This window comes from Oncorhynchus keta, chromosome 34 (assembly GCF_023373465.1).
Source record: "Oncorhynchus keta strain PuntledgeMale-10-30-2019 chromosome 34, Oket_V2, whole genome shotgun sequence".
Lineage (NCBI taxonomy): Eukaryota > Metazoa > Chordata > Actinopteri > Salmoniformes > Salmonidae > Oncorhynchus > Oncorhynchus keta.
The window spans coordinates 61,426,018-61,449,460 of record NC_068454.1 but is presented as its reverse complement, the minus strand read 5'-3'; the positions used below and the strand labels follow the sequence as shown (position 1 = coordinate 61,449,460).

The window sequence follows — 23,443 nt, the reverse complement described above, 5'->3', positions numbered from 1 at the left end:
GCTATGGTAGTAGGTGGCAGGCGCACCGGTTTGCGTCAAGAACTGCAACGCTGCTGGGTTTTTCATGCTCAACAGTTTTCTGTGTGTATCAAGAATGATCCACCACCCAAAGGACACCCAGCCAACTTGACACAACTGTGGGAAGCATATGCATCAACATGGGCCAGCATCCCTGTGGAAAACTTTTGACACCTTGTAATTCTGAGGACACATGCGGGCTGCAACTTAATATTAGGAAGGTGTTCTTCATGTTTTGTACACTCAGTGTATTTGGTTACCGAGATTGAACTTAGTAGGAGCTGCCTGCTACACAAAGCCATCCGCGGTTCATTGATTGAGTGTGCTAATCCGACCATCCCTATCATCTACATTCACACTTTAAGGCAGATGTGCATTCTACATGTGCGTGTCTTTGAATAGAAATTACCCATAATCATTAGACCTACAGGCTCATTCATTTGTCATACCTCTAATGTTACGGTTAGGGGGTATAAAGTCATGGGATCCTAGATCTGTGGTTGGTGTCAACTTCTACCCTAAGCATGTCTTTTCTGTTTCTACATTATGAACAATATGTTGAATGGAATCGAGCCATGCAAACACCTCACCCATGCAGTGGGAATATAATGGAAATCTAATGTAAAACCTGATGACCGTGAATTCACTGCAATGTCGTTCCCCGAGAACCAACCGCGGTTCAATTCTCCCTCTCGGAGTGGTGAACTGGGATACATTCTGGCTCCCCGCATCCAGGGGTTAATCTCCACTCAGAACACACTACGGTGCTCAAAAATTCCACTGACCTCTCATTTCCGTGCTCCATATTCCTGCTTCCGATCAGAGCACAGGCTGCTGCTTCTACATGTCAGTCAGGCGGTGAGAAAAGCTTATATTAACAAGAGGACTTCAGGCTCTGGGGGTTTTGCATATAAATAATGTGTCTGAAGCCAAGATGAAATCAAATGGTGTGTGCGTGCGTGCGTGCGTGTGTGCGTGCGTGTCAGCTGGATTTGATTTCAAGGACAACATCTCTGTAGCTATATGCTGTCTACTGGAGACTAACATAAGTGTGTTTTCAATTTTTCATCCTCTTGACATTTTAAACATTTGAAATCATAGTTTTGGAAATAAAATATGTGCCGAGCATTTCTCTGTGTGTAGGGTGAGCTGGCTTCTTTCCACACCGGTTAGCACAGCACTCACTTTATCCTTTCCCTATTGGGTCATGGTGTTAATATCAAATCATTCTTGCCTCTGTTTCAAAACAATTTTCTGAGGTAAATGAAAGGTAGCAGCATGGCCATGTTCGTGAATGTGTGCAATAAACTGACATAAAACCTGGGGTTATAGCTTGCTAGCTAAGGCCGCCTGGCATTTACAGTGGCAGTTCATTAAAAGCTCATGACACATTGCTCTTCATATCTTGGTCCGGTCTTTATGTGGTTCAACATGGCCCCGTATCATTTGGTCATTTATCTAAGAGGTGCTTTCACATATCCCCTTATTATCCTGATTCTAGAGCATGTGGTACCCTGATCCGCGCTATAAAGCATGTGTGAAACCCAAAAGATCCTGGACCTGTGTGAGTAGCGGGACCAAGACCCAGAACCAGAGTACCAGATATTGTGACACGGCAGCGTGAGTTGTGTGGAACTTTTTTGCCCGTTGTAAACAAGCTAGCTCGCTAACGTCATGTAAAATGCTAATCGCACCTTGAAACTGTTATTTTCAGGTCTTGTGAAAGCAAAACCTATTCTGTAGAATTCTCACAAAATGCTCCAGGACACCGAACCAGGGTACCAAATTTCAGATGTGAAAACCCCCTAAAAGTGACTAGCAGTGCTATATGGTGCCTGTTTTAGAGAAACATTGAGCTATGGACATGATTGGAAACAAATAAACACGAACATTTGTCATCTGCCTAATGTCCTAATTTTGTCCTCAATTCTCATAGTTATCTGAACAATTTGATTAGTTGAAAGTGTTTTGTCTGTCGCTGAAACCAAAACACTTTTTAGAACAAGAAAGTATGAACCACATTTAGGCCACATTTACATTACAAATTGGAATAAACAGGCTAGTTAGTATATACAGCCATGAGTATGTATAGTGCACTTCTGTGATCATATTAAATGTTGTGTATTTTCTAGGAAACAGCATGAACAGTGGCAGGAACTGTGGAACTACCTGTAGCCTAGTCAAATCCCTGGTACAATAGAATTACATACAGTAAGTTATCCCCCAACAGTTACCCTGGAAAACTGTTTCGATAATGTAAGGATTTTCAGACGGTCCCAAACACTACACAGGCTCAATATAGTCCTAGGAGACATAAACAGGCACAGCTTTAAAAAAAAAGAGCGAGGCAGAGAACTGAGAAAGAGTGAGCGAGACAGATAGACAACAGTGGGAGAGAGCGAGAGCGCGGGAGAGACAGAAAGCGAGAGAGACGCACACATACAGCCCCAGACACCCAGATGGTGTATCTTAGTACCCATTCTCTCCCCGTCAAAGTGACTCGCTAATGGAGTCTAATAAACTGTCACAGCCGACGCACAGCACACTACATCTCCCAGCTTCTCCCGGCTCCAGAGGACTGCATCTCCCACCAGCCCACCATCATTCACACTGTTTGAACTGTAACTTCTCTTGACGGGAAATAAAGTGATGGCTATATTTATCCCCAGCTTCCATGGGCCCCCGCCCCTGAGCAGAGCAGGTCTCAGGAAGCAACACCCACCTTGCATCTCATAAACACCTCAAATTGCGACAAGAAAGGCCTCTGTGGGCTGCGGGTGTGTGAGGAGGTGGGAGAGGGAGATGGAGTCTATTATGGTGGAGGAATGTAATTTCCATCTAACGATGTGAGAGGTGGAGAACGTGTTCTGTGGTTGGAGAACCTGTTGTGTTTGTCAGTTTTATGTCTGGTACTGAACTTGAACAATATATATTTTTTTATTGAACCTTGATTTAAGTAGGCAAGTCAGTTAAGAACAAATTATTATTTATAATGACGGCCTAGGAACAGTGGGTTAACTGCCTTGTTCAGGGGCAAAACGACAGATTTTTACCTTGTCAGCTCGGGGATTCGATCTAGCAACCTTTCGGTTACTGGCCCAATGCTCTAACCACTAGGTTACCTGCCACCCCTAATAATATGATGGTTAAGGATATCTTCGGTGTGTAAAAAGAGAGTTGGAGAACATTATAATTTAGTATTCTTACTGTAACAGCGACTAATACATTTTTCAAACGGCTTAGAAATAACCACTGAATTCTCTCTGAAACGTCGCATGTCTTACCGTAATTCCCTACGAGGAAGTCGACGTATTGGTATGTGTAGGCCACGCCCACCTTGGTCTCCACCTGTGGTCTCTTCAGGGTGGAGTAGATCTTCCCTGGACTGCTCTCCTCTGATGGCTTCAGCTTCCTCAGTCCACAGCCCATCTCCCCAGAGTGTGTGTGGACCCTACATAGGGAATAGATGGGGCCGAATGAGGTTCTGTAAGAATGTGTGTGTGTGTATAATAATAACAATAATAATAATAATGAGGGTTCTTAAATTTGTCCTATTTCACACATGTACAAGTGTTAATTAATACACGTGTGAATTGTTTTTTTGCATATCCTAATTCCCCCTGAGACACCCTCGAAGAGTGGGGTCATGGCCAGGGTCTGCCATCACCTTGTTGGCGCAGATTTAAACTAGCAACCTTTTGGTTACTAGCCCAATGCTCTAACTGCTAGGCTACCTGACACCCGTGTGTGTGTGAAACTGGACACCGGTCCCCAAAGCATAAAACATGTCCAATTTAGGGAGAAATGGATTAATCTCTTGATATCACACACACACACACACACACACATACACACACACACACACACCCCCCTCCCCTCACGTACGGGGCCCCAAGGGAGTCTCAGAGGGAAAACCAATAAAGAAAAACATACTGTATAAGTGGCTCCAAATAAATAAATAAATAAGGGCATAAATGAGCTTGATTTTTCATGGGCTCCGGAGCCCTTTTTCCCTGGGGGACAAATTAACAGAGACAACCATGAAAGACTATGGAAAAGGGCCTCTAAAGAGCCTGTGCACCGGGCGTCACCGAATTGGCTTGTGACAGCGGTGCTGCATCTCCATTGGCTCAGGCTGGCACAGGTAATATCCCATTGTTCTCTGCTGATTAAACCCGGGAGGGTGGGATGGTGGTCCAGGGGGCACCGGACCCCCAGCTGATGAGGAACGCACTTTATTATGTTTCCCTCTAATTATATGCCGTTCCGGGCTCCGCCAGTGTACTAATCCATGAGGCCGTGGCGGAGATAGGAGGATGGGGGAGATGGGGGGGACCGGTGCTCTGTTAATGAGGTGAGCAGGAAGAATGAAAAGGTGAGAATCAATCAAGGGAAAAAGAGGAAATGGGTGGCTGGTTGGAGATTGTTCGTTAGAGTGACGAGTTAGGTAATGCATGGCAAGTAGAGTCTGGAGAGAGAGGCCACTGTAATTAGACCCTGTTGAATAGAAGTGACAAGAAGGGGGAGATGGCAGAGATTCAAAAGTGTTGTGGAAGACAGTGGCTCTCATGACAACACCTACATAGATATCCGTGTTTGTATGTCTCTTTTTGATCAATTTCATGAGTGTGCATAAAATGTATAATTTATAACAATATACAAGCAATGGCTTTCAAGTCAATGCAAGCAGCGGCATACTGCAGTTTTATAGACCATCTCATACCTTTCTACAGATTTTGCAATGAGGCTGAGAGAATTTAGCATTTTCTAAGCAAATGTCCTGCTATTCTACACATTTTGCCATGAGTCAGAGAATTTAGCAGTTTTCCAGCTTATTTCCTGTCATTCTAAAAAATAAATTCATGGCTTATGACCTGCCTTGCGGGGGCTGCAGGGCGTGTAGTACGCCAGTGAATACAAGGAATTGCTTGCAGGATCTGATGTTTTGTACTTTTGTAAATATGTTTCAAAGAGGTTTTAAAATTGGTTTTAAATGTTGAAAATAGAGCTCGGTGAGTCATCTCTGGGAATTGTGTAATTTCTCCACTGTGTCTTTAAACTGGGGCTCATGCCTCAGTTCTCAAATCAAGAGCACACATTTCAAAGCCAAAATAAACAAAAAAAACAGATCTTCCATTTCCCAAAAAGTGTTACATTTCTCCTAAACAGCCCCCCAGGACTGAACTCTAAAGCAACTTGGCTCAATGACATCAACATTTTTTCTGTCATCAAAGAAAATAGGCAAATACTACAGTAAAATATCCATAGTTTTTAATATTCTCTCTTTCACCTCAGATGTGCTCTGCTCTGTTTAAGTTCCAGTGAACTCCGGAGAGAGGCTCCGCGATGTCGTGTACAGGAGAGGCAGAAGTCTGAACAAAAAGAGAGAAAACAATGGGCTGAACATTTTAGAAAAATGGAGGGGCTCTTATTTGTATAGCTCCTGGAGACTGACGGGGGGGAGCGAGGCGAGGCCGGGTATTTTTAGAGTTGACAGCGGAAGTGTGAGATGTTTATGATTTTCAGAGTGACTGTTTTCCCTCTCAAACTTCTCCTCAAGAGTCGAGGTGCATGTTCTGAGCAGGCTGTCTGAGCTCTGCCTCCACGGGCCGCTTTGGTTAATCTCCTCTGCTTTTTAGACTGACAGTGAGGGAGTTTGGGTTACACCAACAGTCTAAACAAAGGCTCGATATTGTCAGAAAAACAGAAAGGCATTGATTCTTTGCTGAATTAGTAACGATCGGTTGTACTTCTATAGGACAGATATATACTGAACAAAATATAAACGCAACCCGCAACAATTTCAATGATTTTACAGTTCATGTAAGGAAATCAGTCAACGAAATAAGTGAATTAGGCCCTAAGCTATGGATTTCACATGACTGGGAATACATATGCATCTGTTGGTCACAGATGGTTAATAAAAAAGATTGCCGTGGGTCAGAAAATCAGAAAACCAGTCATTATATTATTATTTCATACAGCTCTTCTCCTTGGCATAGAGTTGATCAGGCTGTTGATTGTGGTCTGGAACTGGAACACGCTGTGGTAAACGTGAATCCAGAGCATCCCAAACATGCTCAATGGGTGACATGTCTGGTGAGTATGCAGGCCTTGTGGTCCTTCTGTGGCTCAGTTGGTAGAGCATGGCGCTTGTAACGCCAGGGTAGTGGGTTCGATTCCCGGGACCACCCATACGTAGAATGTAAGTCGCTTTGGATAAAAGCGTCAGCTAAATGGCATATATATGAAAGAACTGGGGTGATGGTCGACAGATATATGGCACAACAATGGGCCTTGGGATCTTGTCACAGTACCTCTGTGCAGTCAAATTGCCATCGATAAAATGCAATTGGGTTCATTGTCCGTAGCTTATGCCTGCCCATACCATAACCCCGCCTCCATCATTGGACACTCTGATCACAATGTTGACAACAGCAAACATCGCTGGCTCACACCACGACATACACGCTGCTGTCTGCCAACTGCCCGGTACAGTTGAAACCGGGATTCATCCGCAAAGAGCACACTTCTCCAGCATGCCAGTGGCTATCGATGGTGAGGAGTTGCCCACTTGGGTTAGGTCAAGAACCTGGTGAGGAAGACGTGCACGCAGTTGAGCTTCCCTGAGACGGTTTCTGACAGTTTGAGCAGAAATTATTTGGTTATGCAAAACAACAGTTTCATCAGTTGTCCGGGTGGCTTGTCTCATACCATGCATTGTTGGTTAATTAAGGGCTTGTAAGTAAACATTGCACAGTAAGGTCTACACCAGGGTCCAGTCCTCGAGGGCCTGATTTGTGTCACAGTTTTGCCCCAGGCCCACCTAACACACCTGACTCCAGTAATCACCTAATCATGATCTTCAGTTTAGAATGCAATTTGATTAATCAGGTGTGTTTGCTTGGGATGGAGAAATAGTGTGACACGAATCAGGCCCCCGAGGACTGGAGTTTCCCACCCCTGATCTACATCTGATCTGCATGTGACAAAGAAAATTTGATATGAAGAAGCCGGATGTGGAGGTCCTGGGCTGGCGTGGTTACATGTGGTCTGCGGTTGTGAGGCCGGTTGGACGTACTGCCAAATTCTATAAAACGACATTGAGGCGGCTTATGGAAGAGAAATGAACATTCAATTATCCGGCAACAGCTCTGGTGTACATTCCTGCCAATTGCACACTCCCTGAAAACTTGAGACATCTGTGGCATTGTGTTGTGTGACAAAACTGCACATTTTAGAGTGGCCTTTTATTGTCCCCAGCACAAGGTGCACCTGTGTAATGAGCATGCTTTTTGTTCAGCTTCTTGATATGCCACACATGTCAGGTGGATGGATTATCTTAGCAAAGGATAAACACTCACTAACAGGGAAATAATATTTTTTTGCGTATGGAACATTTCTAGGATATTTCAGCTCGTGAAACATGGGACCAACACTTTACATGTTGCATTTATATTTTTGTTCAGTGTAGAAGGTCACGTTTGTTAGCCATGAACCTGTTTGGTTCCTAAACTGACCAATGTTGTACCTTCTACCCAACTCCAGCCTCACAAGATACTTTTCACATACACATGGATGTTGTATTGTAAATATGTGATAGTGGAGTACTCGCCTGAGGGGAACACACTAAATGTATTGGGTAAAGTGTTATGAAATGTCACACTACAACCAACTGCAGCTGCAAAGAATGAGTATAATGTTAGAAAAGGGTTCCAATCAGCTTGTGTTGTTATTATTAGCGGCTTGTCGTTTTTAAGCCGGAGGAATATTTCACTTTCTCTGGTCATAGGAATAACATGAATTGGTGCATGAGGCAAAAATAATGCAGTGTGACTTGAGTTTCGCCATCAGCTGGAAGACTGTCTCCTTTTCTCAGTGGAGGAATGGAGGGCAGAGGTCGATGAGTCGGGTGTGAGAGGCAGCCTCAACGCTGCTTCTTCCTTCTCAGACTGACCACGAGTCCAGTAATATAACAAATATATTTAAAAAATAAACAAATGATCATGCTCACTTTGCTGTGCCTCACAAGTAACACAACAAATGATCTTACTACCAGTGTGATCATATACCTCATTTTAAATATCATTCCAAAATGGTCTAAGAAGAACAACCTTGGCAGGGGAATTCAAGCATAGCCAATATGCAGTGACAATGTATTGGGCTTATAGCTTACTGCACAAACCTCAATGCTACAGAACTGTTTTAATTGGGTAATGTTGCATAGGCTTACGTTATTTAAGTTGTGTTTGTTTTTTAAATCTGAGTGGTAGATCTCAGCTTGCATTTTTCACTTAGAAAGTGATCTTGACTCAGAAAAGGTTGGTGACCACTGGATTAGAGGAAGAGTTAGCCATCTCCAAACTTAAAGGGGGGCTGAACTTCCTGATTTGGCTTTGTTTTTCAGCTTGGTCGTTAAGAAATGCAAAGGCAAACAAGATTTGTCTTGAGGGGGGTATCTCTTCTGTGTTTGTTCGCATGTGGCAAGCTTATGTACATTCACTCTCCTAAAACACTACACAGTTACAGTCACTCATCCTTCTAAATAACTTGAACTAGTCTAATCAGTCTTGTCTAGTCTTGAAGTCACCTAGGCTATCGCTATCTAACTTCTTTCGCCAATTAGCTTCAGCCGTCTGGTGTGCAACTGTGGCAAAGTTGACATTGGACAGCCTAGCTCTGGGACTAGTTAGGGACTGTCAATAACTTACACAGTGCAAATGGAACAATATTTTAATGTTGCACATATTTTAGTTCTCATTAAATGCTTTCAATTTTTGTATTTCTGAAATGTATAGTTGGTTTAAGGTTTTTAAGTCATTTTAAAATCTGGTGCTATTGACATTTAAAAATATTGTCCGGTGTACAGTAAATTGGGTAATTTACTATTGGTCCCTAACTGGCCCCATAGGGATATCGAACGTCAAACCAAATTGACCATGGGCATTACGATCAGATCACATGCAGCTGTGCCCCGAAATGATGATTACTTGGGTGCTGCCAGCTGTGAGCAGGATTGAAATAAATCCAACCCAAATTAAATTGACAGTACCCTTCATTCCGTGACGTACCAATTTTTTCCCTATCATCTGACAAGTCTCTGTTTTGGACGAGACTGACTTTACGACCAAAATTATCCTATTTACACTTTGTAGTCAATTTTCACAATCGAATAAATGCTTGACTCCTATCGAAGCCACATAGGCTGTTTTCAAGTTGCTTTTCAGGGGCAGTCACTCTTTAAAACACGTATATTGCCCCAGTCTCTGCCCCTGACTTCTGCCTGTGTCGATCACATTAAATCCGATTACCCCGGTTCTTCAATGTGACAAATAAAGCAGTTGTGCTCAAGGCGCAGTTTCCTGGCAGCTGTTGTGTTGTCCACTCAGGAGGGAGAGTGCTCTCAGGGGCCCGGAGAAGGGCCATTCCCTGTTTAGACTTCCTCCCTCCCTTCCTTCCTTGGCTCCTCACCTGGGCAGGACAGTGACAAGGAGGATAGGAGCAAGGGGCCCAACAGAGGAAAAACATGAGTTGGGCTGGGATTTAGGTGGTGTTGGTGACCATACTACAGCAACAAAAACAATTAGACCAGTGTTAATATTACATAGCTTGAAAGCCCTGTAGTTAAGATGAAAACAATGACCATAACGCATTCCCAAACACTGGAGCTTCTCTGAAAACTGGAATAGGTTTTTTGAAAACCCACAGCTAGACAGTTTATTATATTCAATTGAAATCTCCAAGGACAAGACATAATGACACACATAAAGAAAGAGCCTTGCCGAAAGATGAGGGGAGATAAGTGCTGGTAAAAACAGAGCGTAGTAAACAAGTGTCTGCTTGAGCCTCTCCAGTGCTTCAAGGCTGAGTGTCTTGGCTGGCCCGGTGGTTGGTTCTCTCTAAGCCATCCCTCTATTGTCTCAAGGCCTGGGCACAGCCGGCTACATATGCTGCACTCAGACACACATGTACTGTAGGGAGCTATTGCCATGGGAACCAGCCCCTTTAGAACTACTTCCCCTCTCAGGAGAATAATAGACACCAATATCTCTATTTTCCTCTCTCCAAGGGCTAAGCTCTCGTCTCTGCCTTCTCCCTTCTCTCACTGCCTATAAGATCTTCTCTATAATTTCCTCCCAGTCTCTGACTTTCAGTTCTGTATTTTGCATTTGCTTTGTTTGACAGTCATTATCTTGATAAACTATGTATAATCTGATCTATTCACACTGGGCTTTATACAATACTCTGAACTCAACACATTTCTAAATCTATCATGGATAAACATAGCAAATGGATGAGTCAGATCATGGCCAAAGTGAATGGCACACAGCAAGAAGGAAAATAATCATGTGAAAGAGAAAAAGCCACTTGATAATAGAAACATGAATTACTTGGTCATATTATGTTTTCCAAAACATAGGGATAAAGATTTCAAGGAACGTCTCATTGGTTTTTCATGCAAACTTGCTGGAGGCAGGCCATTTTTTATTACAGCCAACTGAAGCCAAGTTTTGCTTTTCAGATACAGTATCGACAAGTTCTTGAACATTAGTTGATCAATACCGATACAATTCTTGACCACCCAGTCAATTTCCCTTTGACAAATACAGTATCAAAGGGGGAGTTTTCTTCCTCGCTCAACCACTACAAAACAAGTGAATATTCGATACCACCATGTTTTCCTTCCAGCAAAGGGACTTCTCTTAATATACATTCTTAAGTCATGTAAGGCTATGCCAAAGGCTTGAATAAATTGGTCTCTTCGAAAGCCCATCCCTAAAGAAAGAAAAAGGAACAATCTTTGCCACAGATCATGTACCCAAGCATTTCAAAGGATATAGATGTGATGCTTATGCAAGAGTATAATCCACTTAGACTGTCATCGCTGTCAGGAGAAGTGCAAAGAATTACCCCGTCGGCTAAGCTGTTTATCCAAAGGCCTAAAATATGGTGGGTAGGTACTTGTAGGGAGGGACATAGGGATAAATACAGTATGTGTGGGATTGTGTGTGTAGAATCTTTCAATATGGAAATATTATTTCAGTCATTCTCAGTTTTGGTTCTTGTTTAAACTATGTTTCATTGGAAGATAGAACTGGGTTCAAGTACTTTACTGTAAAATGCAGGAAACTTGTAGACGAGTGGTCAATGTTTTCCTTTTCCCTCTGTGAATGTATGCACTGTACATGCTGTGGAGAGTAGAACATCAATTCAAGTTTAAATCAAGCAAGACTCGCCAATTCAATTCAAATTCAACTCAGTACCAGAGAAATCTCTACACCCTGGTCCGGTAGCAAACATATGGGAACTGGATTCAAGTGGAAATTTGAACGTCAATGGAGCTGGACGACTGACGTCAATTTTCAGAAAATCTGTAAACATGACCAACTTTATGAAACGCACAATAGTGAGTTCCTAGTTATAGTTGGCCAGTTATATTTGGGTTGTGGCTAGTCTGTGATGCAGTAATTTGGGGGTTCCTGGTGAAAAGTATTTCCATCTGTGTGTGTGTGTGCTAGCTCGTGACCCAGCAAAAATAAAGGGTTAACAGCCCAGCACTCACAACCCTCCAGCTGGAAATGATTAACAGTTCACTTAAACAGCACTCACAGAACTCTCTCTCTTCCTCACTCACTCCTTCTCTCTCTTCCTGTCTGTGTGCATTCCTCTCTCTTGCCCTCTTCTCCTTTCTCCCAACCTCTTATCCCTTCTCACATCCTTCAACTCTCTACTTTGTCCCTCCCTCTTACTTTCTCTCACACTGGCAAAAACACACAGACACTCTCTCTCTCTCTCTCTCTCTCTCTGCAGTAGAGGCTATGGCTAAATCCTGTTTGTCAAGCACATCTTGAAATACCATCAGGGTTCAGTGATTGGAGCCAGGTAGACATGTTTGGCATTCTCACCCCTCTGGTGCCACACATGTGACTTCAAACCAACCAGCTCATTGATCTGCATGATTACTGCTCTGAGCATGAGCGGGTGTTTATGTGTGTGTACACATGTGTGTATGGGAGGAGTGTGGGTTGGTGATCAGGAGTTTCTTGTAAGGCATTGCACACAAGCCAAACTTGTGGCTTGCGGCATCCCTTGACTGTTACATGCCTCCTCATTAATCTGCCTCTGAACGTTGTTACGCTATAAACAACTAGAACACTAAGTTGTCTGTGACTTCTGTCCAAGGAGTTGTACAGTCTGTCTTTATCAGTGTCTTTTCCTATAGGCTACATATTTATTTTCTCAAGCCTTGAGAAATAAGGATGTAGACTAGTGGTAAACACATGCAGGTTAAAGTAGAAATACGAGGGATTTACCTGATCAGAAGCTGTTGACTACAGGATTTGGAAAGTTCACTGTTGAGATCAAGAGAAAGCCACTGGAACGGCTCCTCCAACAATCACACACATTCTAATGACAGCAGAACAGCACCGCGCAACAGTCCACGCTCAGACCCTCTGCGATTCTTCACTCAGGTCCTGCCGATACAGCTCGAACTGAGGCTTTCGGTCAAATGAGGGGGAAAAAGACAGCGAGAAGACTCAAATCTGGATGGGATCAGTAGCTCCGCCAGCTTGTTCTATCCCCGCTAGAGGCTCACTAGCTAACCGTGCGCAGCAAACACTTTGAGCGCGTGCGTTTAAGTCATGCTCAAAGTATGCCTCGGCTATGTTCTGCAAGCTCAGGGAAACCACATCCTGTCACATATCAACCTCCCTCTCTCTCTCTTGTGATTGTCTGAAGCGACGGAGCGCTCTGACCCAACCTCTGTTCGGCGCAGCCCCTCCGCCCCTCTATCTTTCCCTCTCGCTCTCTTTCACTCACTCAAGGCTTCTCCGGGAGCCGCACCAGTTCCAGTCGACTGACTGAAGAATCCATCTGAGGATGAGGCTGGGGGAAAGAGGGAAGAAGGGAGAGGTGGGAAATGTCAGGGAGAGAGAGCGAAATAAAGAGTGGTGAGGAAGCAAGAACGGGTGTACAAGGAGTAAAAGTGGAAGAAAAGACAGGATGGATAATAAAAATGGTCATTTCAAAGAGAGATATAATATATTATACATACTAGTATATTCCTTGAGAATTTGTTGGGGTTGACTATGGGTAGGGTACAGGGTGTGAGGATGTTTTGGTGGGTAAGTTGTGTCAGCACTTCTATGGTGACTATACATATTTAATACGGCCCTGTCGAGGCCCACACCAGTTCACACCAGTCTGTGAGAGGGACCACCGCTCTGGAGATGACTGACACAGAAACCCATGATGTTCACAGTACCGAACATTGAACGCAAAACAACAAGGGAAGGTGATTGCAACGTAACATGGAAGTCATTCTTCATGCAGGTGCAGTGGTGGAAAAAGTACCCGATTGTCACACTTGAGTAAGAGTCAAGATAATTTAATAGAAATTAGTGAGTCACCCAGTAAAATATTACTTTGGTAAACGTTTAAAAGTATTTGGTTTTTATACTTAAGTATCAACATCAAATGTAATTGCTAAAATATACTTAAGTATCAAAAGTAAAAATATAAATCATTTCAAATTCCTTATATTAAGCAAACCAGATGGTACAATGTGTTTTTTAAATTTACGAATAGCCAGATACTCAACAACAACACTTACTTTGCAAAGGAAGCATTTGTGTTCAGTGAGTCCGCCAGATCATAGGCAGTAGAGATGGCCAGGTGTGTTCTCTTAATAACTGTGGGAATTTGACCATTTTCCTGTCCTGCTAAGCATTCAAAATATTACTTTTAGGTGCCAGGGAAAATGTATGGGGTAAAAAGTACATCATATTCTTTAGGAATGTAGTGAAGTAAAAATAAAAGTTGTCCAACATATAGGTAGTAAGGTACAGATACACAGCATATTTACTTAATTATGTAATTTACACCACTGTGCAGGTGGATGGGACATATCAATTATGGGAGGTCAGCATTGGGTCTGCTGTGTACATTTATTTTTTATTTCACCTTTATTTAACCAGGTAGGCTAGTTGAGAACAAGTTCTCATTTGCAACTGCGACCTGGCCAAGATAAAGCAAAGCAGTTTGACACATACAACAACACAGAGTTACACATGGAATAAACAAACATACAATCAATAATACAGTAGGAAAATCTATATACACTGAGTGCAAATGAGGTAGGATAAGAGAGGTATAAGGCAATAAATAGGCCACGGTGGCAAAGTAATTACAATATAGCAATTAAACACTGGAATGGTAGGATATGCAGAGGATGAATGTGTGTAACAGTATAACTTGAGTCTGTCCCCTCGCCCATACCCGGGCTTGAACCAGGGACCCTCTGCACACATCAACAACAGTCATCCACGAAGCATTGTTACTCATCGCTCCACAAAAGCCGCGTCCCTTGCAGAGCAAGGGGAACCACTACTTCAAGGTCTCAGAGCAAGTGACCTCACCAATTGAAACGCTATTTAGCGCGAACACCGCTAACTAGCTAGCCATTTCACATCCGTTACATGTGCAAGTTGAGATACTGGGGTGCAAAGGAGCAAGATAAATAAATAAATACAGTATGGGGAGGAGGTAGATTGGATGGGCAATTTACAGATGAGCTATATACAGGTGCAGTGATCCTTGAGCTGCTCTGACAGCTGGTGCTAGTGAGGGAGATATGAATCTCCAACTTCAGAGATTTTTGCAGTTCGTTCCAGTCATTGGCAGCAGAGAACTGGAAGGAGAGGCAGCTTTGGGGGTGACCAGTGAGATATACCTGCTGGAGCGCTTGCGGGGATGCTGCTATGGTGACCAGTGAGCTGAGATAAGGCGGGGCTTTACCTAGCAAAGATTTATAGATGACCTGGAGCGAGTGGGTTTGGCGACGAGTATGAAGCGAGGGCCAGCCAATGAGAGCATACAGGTTGTAGTGGTGGGTAGTATATGGGGCTTTGGTGACAAAACGGATGGCACTGTGATAGACTGCATCCAATTTGTTGAGTAGAGAGTTGGAGGCTATTTTATAAATGACATCGCCGAAGTCGAGGATCGGTAGAATGGTCAGTTTTACGAGGGTATGTTTGGCAGCATGAGTGAAGGATGCTTTGTTGCGAAATAGGAAGCCGATTCTAGATTTAATTTTGGATTGGAGATGTTTAATGTGAGTCTGGAAGGAGAGTTTACAGTCTAACCAGACACCTAGGTATTTGTAGTTGTCCACATTTTCTAAGTCAGAACCGTCCAGAGTAGTGATGCTGGACGGGCGGGCAGGTGTGGGCTCTTGCATCATCGAGGAAACTATTCTCTCCTAGAGCAGCAAAGACATTGCTGGACAGTTCAGATATTGCCACCAGAATTAGCTACACAATGTTGTCTGAGTATTTTGTGTATTTCAGATGGACCCAATGCTTTTCCAATGGGAGTCATCAGTTAACGAATGAGATAGTCCACCTTTTGATGGCGGCAAATCGTCTGAAAATAGTTGTCTCGAGTTGTACTTTTGATGGACAATGATGTACGTCATATACGATTCCATCCGTATTTGTGCGTCTCAGGCCTAATTGCTGAAATAAAGGACCAGAGGCGATGTCATTGCCCCGGAGAAGTCAGTAGAAAAGGGGAGCTTACATTGAAGGCAGAAATCACAAGGACTCTCACGTTTATCGCAAGTGAGTCATCACATTTGAGCTGACAAATTGGCTGAGAAGCTTTCCTTTGTCCAACTAGATGACAAATCGGAATGCAAATAAAGTTGAGTTTTGGCATTCAATATTCTGCTCTAAAATGTCTTTTGCATTACTCATTGGAAATTTTATCAAAAAACATATGTATTTTCCTTGCTGTGCACATGATAGCCTCATGATGCTCTTGGTCATAACAAGCTTATGAACGTGTCAGAACTCTCTCAATTGTTGTTAAAAATGACTTGTGTTACTTTTGATCATGGCCTGATATTTGAAAACTGCATGAAAAGCATATCCATGAGCATACTTCCATCCCAAGGAACATTTCTAGAAATACATTACATACAGTTGAAGTCAGAAGTTTACATACACCTTAGCCAAATACATTTAAACTCAGTTTTTCACAATTCCTGACTTTTAATCCTAGTTAAAATTCCCTGTCTTAGGTCAGTTAGAATCACCACTTTATTTTAAGAATGTGAAATGTCAGAATAATAGTAGAGAATTATTTATTTCAGCTTCATTTCTTTCATCACATTCCCAGTCGGTCAGAAGTTTACATACTAATTGAGTGTATTTGGTAGCATTGCCTTTAAATTGTTTAACTTTGGTCAAACGTTTCGGGTAGCCTTCCACAAGCTTCCCACAATAAGTTGGGTCAATTTTGGCCCATTCCTCCTGACAAAGCTGGTGTAACTGAATCAGGTTTGTAGGCCTCCTTGCTCGCAAACGCTTATTCAGTTCTGCCCACTAATTCTCTATAGGATTGAGGTCAGGGCTTTGTGATGGCTACCCCGATACCTTGACTTTGTTGTCCTTAAGCCATTTTGCCACAACTTTGGAAGTATACTTGTGGTCATTGTCCATTTGGAAGACCCATTTGCGACCAAGCTTTAACTGATATCTTGAAATGTTGCTTCAGTGTATCCACATAATTTCCCTTCCTCATGATGCCATCTATTTTGTGAAGTGCACCAGTCCCGCCTGCAGCAAAGCACCCCCACAACATGATTTTGCCACCCCCGTGCTTCACGGTTGGGATGGTGTTCTTCGGCTTACAAGCCTCCCCCTTTTTCCTCGAACCATAACAATGGTCATTATGGCCAAACAGTTCTATTTTAGTTTCATCAGACAAGATGACATTTGTCCAAAAAGTACGATCTTTGTCCCCATGTGCAGTTGCAAACCGTAGTCTGGCTTTTTCATGGCGGTTTTGGAGCAGTGGCTTCTTCCTTGCTGAACGGCCTTTGAGGTTATGCCAATATAGGACTCGTTTTACTGTGGATATAGATACTTTTTTACCCGTTTCCTCCAGTATCTTCACAAGGTCCTTTGCTGTTGTTCTGGGATTTATTTGCACTTTTCGCACCAAAGTACGTTCATCTCTAGAAGACAAAAGGCGTCTCCTTCCTGAGCTGTAAGATGGCTGTGTGGTCCCATGGTGTTTATACTGGCATACTATTGTTTGTACAGATGAACGTGGTACCTTTAGGCGTTTGGAAATTGCTCCCAAGGATGAACCAGACTTGTGGAGGTCTACAATTTTTTGTTTCTGAGGTCTTGGCTGATTTCTTTTGATTTTGCCATGATGTCAAGCAAAGAGGCACTGAGTTTGAAGGTAGGCCTTGAATTACATTGGGGATGTATTTCCAGGCTGTTTAAAGGCACAGCCAAATTAGTGTATGTAAACTTTTGACCCACTGGAATTGAGATACAGTGAATTATAAGTTAAATAATCTGTCTGTAAACAATTGTTGGAAAAGTGACTGTGTCCTAACCGACTTGCCAAAACTATAGTTTGTTAAAAATACATTTGTGGAGTGGTTGAAAAACGAGTTTTAATGACTCCAACCTAAGTGTATGCAAACTTGCGACCTCAACTGTACATCTCACAGCATTTCTGGACAAAAATTATCATACAACATCACCGTTATGCTCAGAACATTGTGAGAGCTTCTGAAAGCATTATCTGGAAAGCCATTCTGCAATTGAAAGAATCCTGGCCTCAGCCCATTTCTTTGAACAATAGGGCAACCGGTTGATCATTTTTTGAGACTATAGTTGTATGCTCAAAACAGGGCACTTTCATCCAAGGGCATACACTTCTCCCAGTGGTGTTGGGCCTCAGTCAGAAGGCAACCATTTCTTCGGGCCACAAATTAATGATGCCTCTGTTGAAAGCTTGAGATTTTCTCTTCTACTACACAACAGGAGCCTTATTAGAGTTCAAACGTAGCCCCTGAAAGCAAGAATAGGAGCTGCAAACACACATCTTGTTCTGGGCTACACGCATCCAATTGAATATGTCATATTTAGCATTGAAGTACATTTTACAGGTAAAGGTGACATTGGATGAAAAACTGTTCCAGGAGTACTACTCTGCCCTTGGAGAAGATTTCAAGCACCACGTAATACGCAACACTGATGGTAAAGGTTAGGTAGCTGTTTTCCCCCTTGTTATAAGTCACAACTGAAATCAAAAGCAGCCAGTCTGCCAGAAGAGCTCCTTTACTGAAGCCTGAAGAACAGTAATGATCTTCCACAGTGTAGTTGCCACGGTGTTTAGTTTTGGGTAATCAGTTCATAATCTGTCAAAAATAATAATGTTGAGAACAAAGGACATTTGCATGATGTCATCAGAGTAAATGCTTGGGTGGTGTTATTATGTTAATACTTGTCTGTAACCCTACTGGCATTTTCCCACTGATACACTGAAACCATTCAAATGGGATAGCATCACCTAGCTTTAGCCGTAGCTTTGTGCATGCTGGTGTTTCATTAATTAATGCTTTATACAAGAGTCATACTCAAAACAAGTCTAAAGAAATTGCTTAGATGGAACTTTGTCTCATTGTAGCATGACTATGAACACTTGAGAAATTGAGTTGAGATTAATAAACATGATCAAATAAATATCCAGATTCACACATTGAATTTTCAAATTATTGCGCTAACTTGAAATGTAACAGTTCATTTGCTAGATTTTAAACAGAGAAACCTAATGATGAGAACTCCAAAGAAACATTTGGAACATATTGGAAATGTAACTAGGGTTTATTGACTGAGAGTACTTTAACAAAAACAAAGGAATTCATAAGGATTTTTCTTGCACAATACAGGTTCAGTGGACCCACTTATTGTATAGGATGACTTTAGAGGCCATTCAAATAAATATTCATCCCATAAAACAAAAATGGTATTGGTCAATGGAGAAAAGACTTACAACAGAAATAGAAAACCTAACATTACACATCAATGGTATTGATAAATGTATTACAGAAGCACTGCATACTATAGACACAAAACAAATGAAGTTTGAAGAATTTAATCAGGAAATATCAAGTTTCACTTATGCAAAGAAAACTGAGCAAATTGGACGGAGAACAACAATATATATTATCACACAAAAAATGACCTACAGAAAATAGTTAAACATTGGAGAAATCCTTCTCACCAAGGGAGATTTTGAATGAGGAAGTAAAATATTGTAAATTTATGTTCTATTGTCAAGTTCATGCAACCTTGCTTCACGATGAGTTGTGATATCCTTCTACTATTTAAAAAAAAATGTATGTGACAAAAAACAAGATTCTTGGGAAAGTCTAATTACACAAAATTAATTATCGATGCAATTGATTCATTTCAGATGGGTAAAACCCCTAGCCTCGATGACATTCCAATAGAGAGATAAACATTTCATGAACTACTGAAAGATCCATTACTATCATGTTTTAATTACTCGTATATAAATGGCAAACTGTCAGACACAAAAAAAGAGGGACCGATGTCTATCCTACTGAAGCAGGAACCACCAGGGGGCAGTACAAAGTACAAAATTGGAGGCACCTCACCATTCAATGTGGCAAAGCAAAAATATTGACAACATGTATCAAATTGATCAGAAATACAGTGTAGACATTATTAATGTTGTAAATAACTATTGTAGCTGGAAGCAGCAGATTTTTATGGAATATCTACATAAGCATACAGAGGCTCATTATCAGCAACCATCACTCCTGTGTTCCAATGGCACGTTGTGCTAGCTAATCCAAGTTGATCAATTTAAAAGGTAAATTGATCATCAGAAAAACCTTTTGCAATTATGTTAGCACGGCTGAACACTGCTGTGGCATTTAAAGAAGCAATAAAACAGGCCTTCTTTAGACTAGTTGAGTATCTGGAGCATCAGCATTTGTGGGTTCAATTACAGGCTCAAAATGGCCAGAAACAAAGAACTTTCTTCTGAAACTCATCAGTCTATTCTTGTTCTGAGAAATGAAGGCTATTCCATGCGAGAAATTGCCAAGAAACTGAAGATCTGGTACAACGCTGTGTACTACTCTCTCCACAGAACAGCGCAAACTAGCTCTAATCAGAATAGAAAGGAGTGGGAGGCCTAGGCGCACAACTCAGCAAGAGGACAAGTACATTAGAGTGTTGAGTTTGACAAACAGATGCCTCACAAGTCCTCAAGTGTATATTATTTGCAATAATTCGTTTTTTTACCAATCACATCAAACTTTTCACACCAGATCTTTTTCAGAGCTAATCTGATTGGGTAAAATAACAATTAGTGAAAAAAAGATCAGAATTGGGCTGCCTGTGTAAATGTAGCCTAAGAGAGGCACATCCACTGTTCAAAATAGAGCCTTTTGCCATTATACATATTTAAAACCAACCATTTCAGGTGGCTTGACAATGAAACCCTATTTAAAGTGTCCTCCTTTTAAAATGAAGCCATACAGAGTTGATTCCAATTCCAATTTCACCCTCCAGAAGAGGCAGAACCAATATTACAGCTAAACTCCAATATACTTGTCACGATCGTTTAGAGAAGGATTGGACTGAGGTGCAGCGTGGTAGGGGTGCATTTTACTTTTATTTGATGAACACCAAAATATAAACAACTGTAACGTTCTGCAGGCTACACAGTAACTTAACAAAATCAAGATCCCACAAAATAAGGTGGGAAAAAGGCTGCCTATGTATGATCCCCAATCAGAGACAATGATAGACAGCTGCCTCTGATTGGGAACCATACCAGGCCAAACAAAGAAATAGGAAAACTAGAATGCCCACCCAAATCACACCCCGACCTAACCAAATAGAGAAATAAAAAGGGGTTGGAATTAAGATTCAAGTGTACAGTATATGTGAGTCAAAATAGCTTTCGGTAGCAGTAGAAGATAAATTGTTGTCGATTGGTGAATAATTGCCATTTTGGAGTCACTTTCATTTTAAGTAAGAATATACAATATTTCTGAACACTTCTACATTAATGTGGATGCTACCATGATTATGGATAATCATGAATTATTTGTTAATAACTACGTGAGAAGGATACAGAGGCACAAAGATCACCCCCCCCCCACACACACACACAACTTTTTGGTTGTTGCTAAACTCCTATTATTGGTTGTTATAGCCTCTAACCTTCTCACTCACCACTATTCATTCAAAATAAATCATGGCATTATCAGGATTCATTTAGAAGTGTTCAGGGACTAGACAAAGTGCTTTAATTTCTAACCTGTAAAACGGATATGCATGAAAATACCCTCAAAAAGGTGACATCCTGTTCTGTTGCCTCATGAAACATTTGATCTAAAAATCCAAAATGTACATTTCTGCTTCACTGTCCAAATACATACGGAGGAGAGTGTATCTGCCTCATCCTTTTTATAAGTGAGACTGCCCTCTAGTGTTTATTACTGAAGGTACAGCATCACATGGCTGTAGTGTTCAAGAGACAAATGGAACTGTACAGTCTGAGAGTCTGAGGATAGTTTAATACCTATAGGTCATGCAACTATGTGTGAGGGGGTGGGTGGGGGGTCAGGGATGAAATATTATTTAAAAGGGGCAATCAGGGATTGGTACATCCATTTTAGGACTTGTATATAACTTATAAAATGGCTTGTGATTTTATTTAATCTGTTTTACCACATCAGGACCAAAAATAGAACAATTTCCAGAAGCTGAAAATGACCCAGTTCTTCCATGGCACACTGTTGGGGCGAATGACTCTGAACTTAGTCCCAAGTCGTTATATATATCATTTTTTTCTTGTGCATTTTGCTATTTTCCTCATGACTCCTGCATGCTTTGTTGACTACGAACTTTCTTTAACCAACCGTGGGACAGACTATGTTTGTTCCCACACTTGGGACTCTGACTCTCTATTGGTTACACAGCCTTTTGGCCTCCCATCCTATTCTAACCACCTCTCGCCGGCTTTGATTTCATGTTACCTGATGAAATTGCTGGACAATACGATCTAGTTGCCATCTGATGCACATTCAGATGTCATAAATCAGCACTGCAGAACTCTCCCTGTCCTCTGCCGTGCCTTGATTGTATTACTGTGTATGATATCTGGAAATATGCATGTACACCCTGGCCCATCTACCGTTGCTAGCCCCAATTCTGACTTGTGCTCTGATATCTGCTTCACTGATTTCTGCTCTCGTAAAAGCATGTGTTTTCTGCACATTAACGCTAGAAGCTTATTACCTAAAATGGCTCAATTGAAAGTGTGTGTTCACAGCTCCAATGTGTTGGTCATTACTGAGATGTGGTTAAGGTTTTGAATACTGATGTTAACCTTTCTGGTTATAACCTTTTTCGGCAATACAGATCTTCCAAAGGTGGGGGAGTGGCAATTTTTACCAAGGATCACCTTCAGTGCATGGTTGTCTCCACCAAGTCTGTCCGAAAACAATTTGACTTGCTGGCCTGTGTTTGTAATGGCTGCTCAGTGAAACAACCTGTCCTGATTGGTCATAGACACTTGCTAAAAATCTTTAAGGAGCAAGCCTTCCTTCATGAACTGGCCTCTGTAAAATTGTACAGAATCAGCTTGATCCCCTCTGTCAAAGACACTTGGGCCTTTATTTTTATTTATTTTTTCAGTGGTATTTTAGTGGTACAGTGCCTTGCGAAAAGTATTCGGCCCCCTTGAACTTTGCGACCTTTTGCCACATTTCAGGCTTCAAACATAAAGATATAAAACTGTATTTTTTTGTGAAGAATGAACATCAAGTGGGACACAATCATGAAGTGGAACGACATTTATTGGATATTTCAAACTTTTTTAACAAATCAAAAACTAAAAAATTGGGCGTGCAAAATTATCAACAGACTGGCTTTCTTGATGTCTATAGTATTCTCTCTGGTATGCAATCTGGTTTCTGCTCAGGTTATGGATGTGTCACTGCAACCTTAAAGGTCCTCAATAATGTCACCATTGCCCTTGATTCGTAGCAATGTTGTGCTGCTATTTTTATTGACTTGGACAAAGCTTTTGATACAGTAGACCATTCCATTCCTGTGGGCCGGCTAAGGAGTATTGGGGTCTCTGAGGGGTTTTTGTCCTGGTTTGCTAACTACCCGTTTCAAAGAGTGTAGTGTATAAAGTCAGAAAATCTGCTGTCTCAGCCACTGCCTGTCACCAAGGGAGTACCCCAAGGATCAATCCTAGGCCCCACGCTCTTCTCAATTTACATCAACAACATAGCTCAAGCAGTAGGAATCTCTCTCATCCATTTATATGCAGATGATACAGTCTTATACTCAGCTGGCCCCTGCCCAGATATAGTGTTAAATGCACTACAAACAAGATTTCTCTACCCTTAATCTTGTTCTGAATACCTAAAAAACAAAGATCAAGTGGTTCGGTAAGAAGAATGCCCCTCTCCCCACAGGTGTGATTACTAACTCTGAGGGTTTTAGAGCTTGAGGTAGTCGCCTCATACAAGTAATTGGGAGTATGGCTAGATGGTACA

The 23,443-nt window shown here is 41.8% G+C and overlaps 1 protein-coding gene across 4 annotated transcripts in view; it reads right to left on the bottom strand.

Annotated features, from left to right (window-relative positions):
• Nucleotides 1–12,876, bottom strand: part of LOC118367598 (raftlin) — a 63,457-nt gene extending 50,581 nt beyond the window's left edge. Inside the window, exons 1-3 of one of the 4 annotated variants that reach the window (XM_052494255.1) lie at nt 12,333–12,876; nt 11,133–11,207; nt 3,303–3,469 (exon numbers count right to left, since the gene is read on the bottom strand). In XM_052494255.1, the coding sequence (XP_052350215.1) occupies nt 3,303–3,469; nt 11,133–11,206 (241 nt within the window). In that variant the 5' untranslated portion in view covers nt 11,207; nt 12,333–12,876. Of the gene's footprint in view, nt 1–3,302; nt 3,470–11,127; nt 11,208–12,332 lie in introns of all 4 variants that reach the window. The other 3 variants (XM_035751188.2, XM_052494257.1, XM_052494256.1) reach the window with 3 other exon arrangements.
• Nucleotides 12,877–23,443: the final 10,567 nt, after the last annotated feature.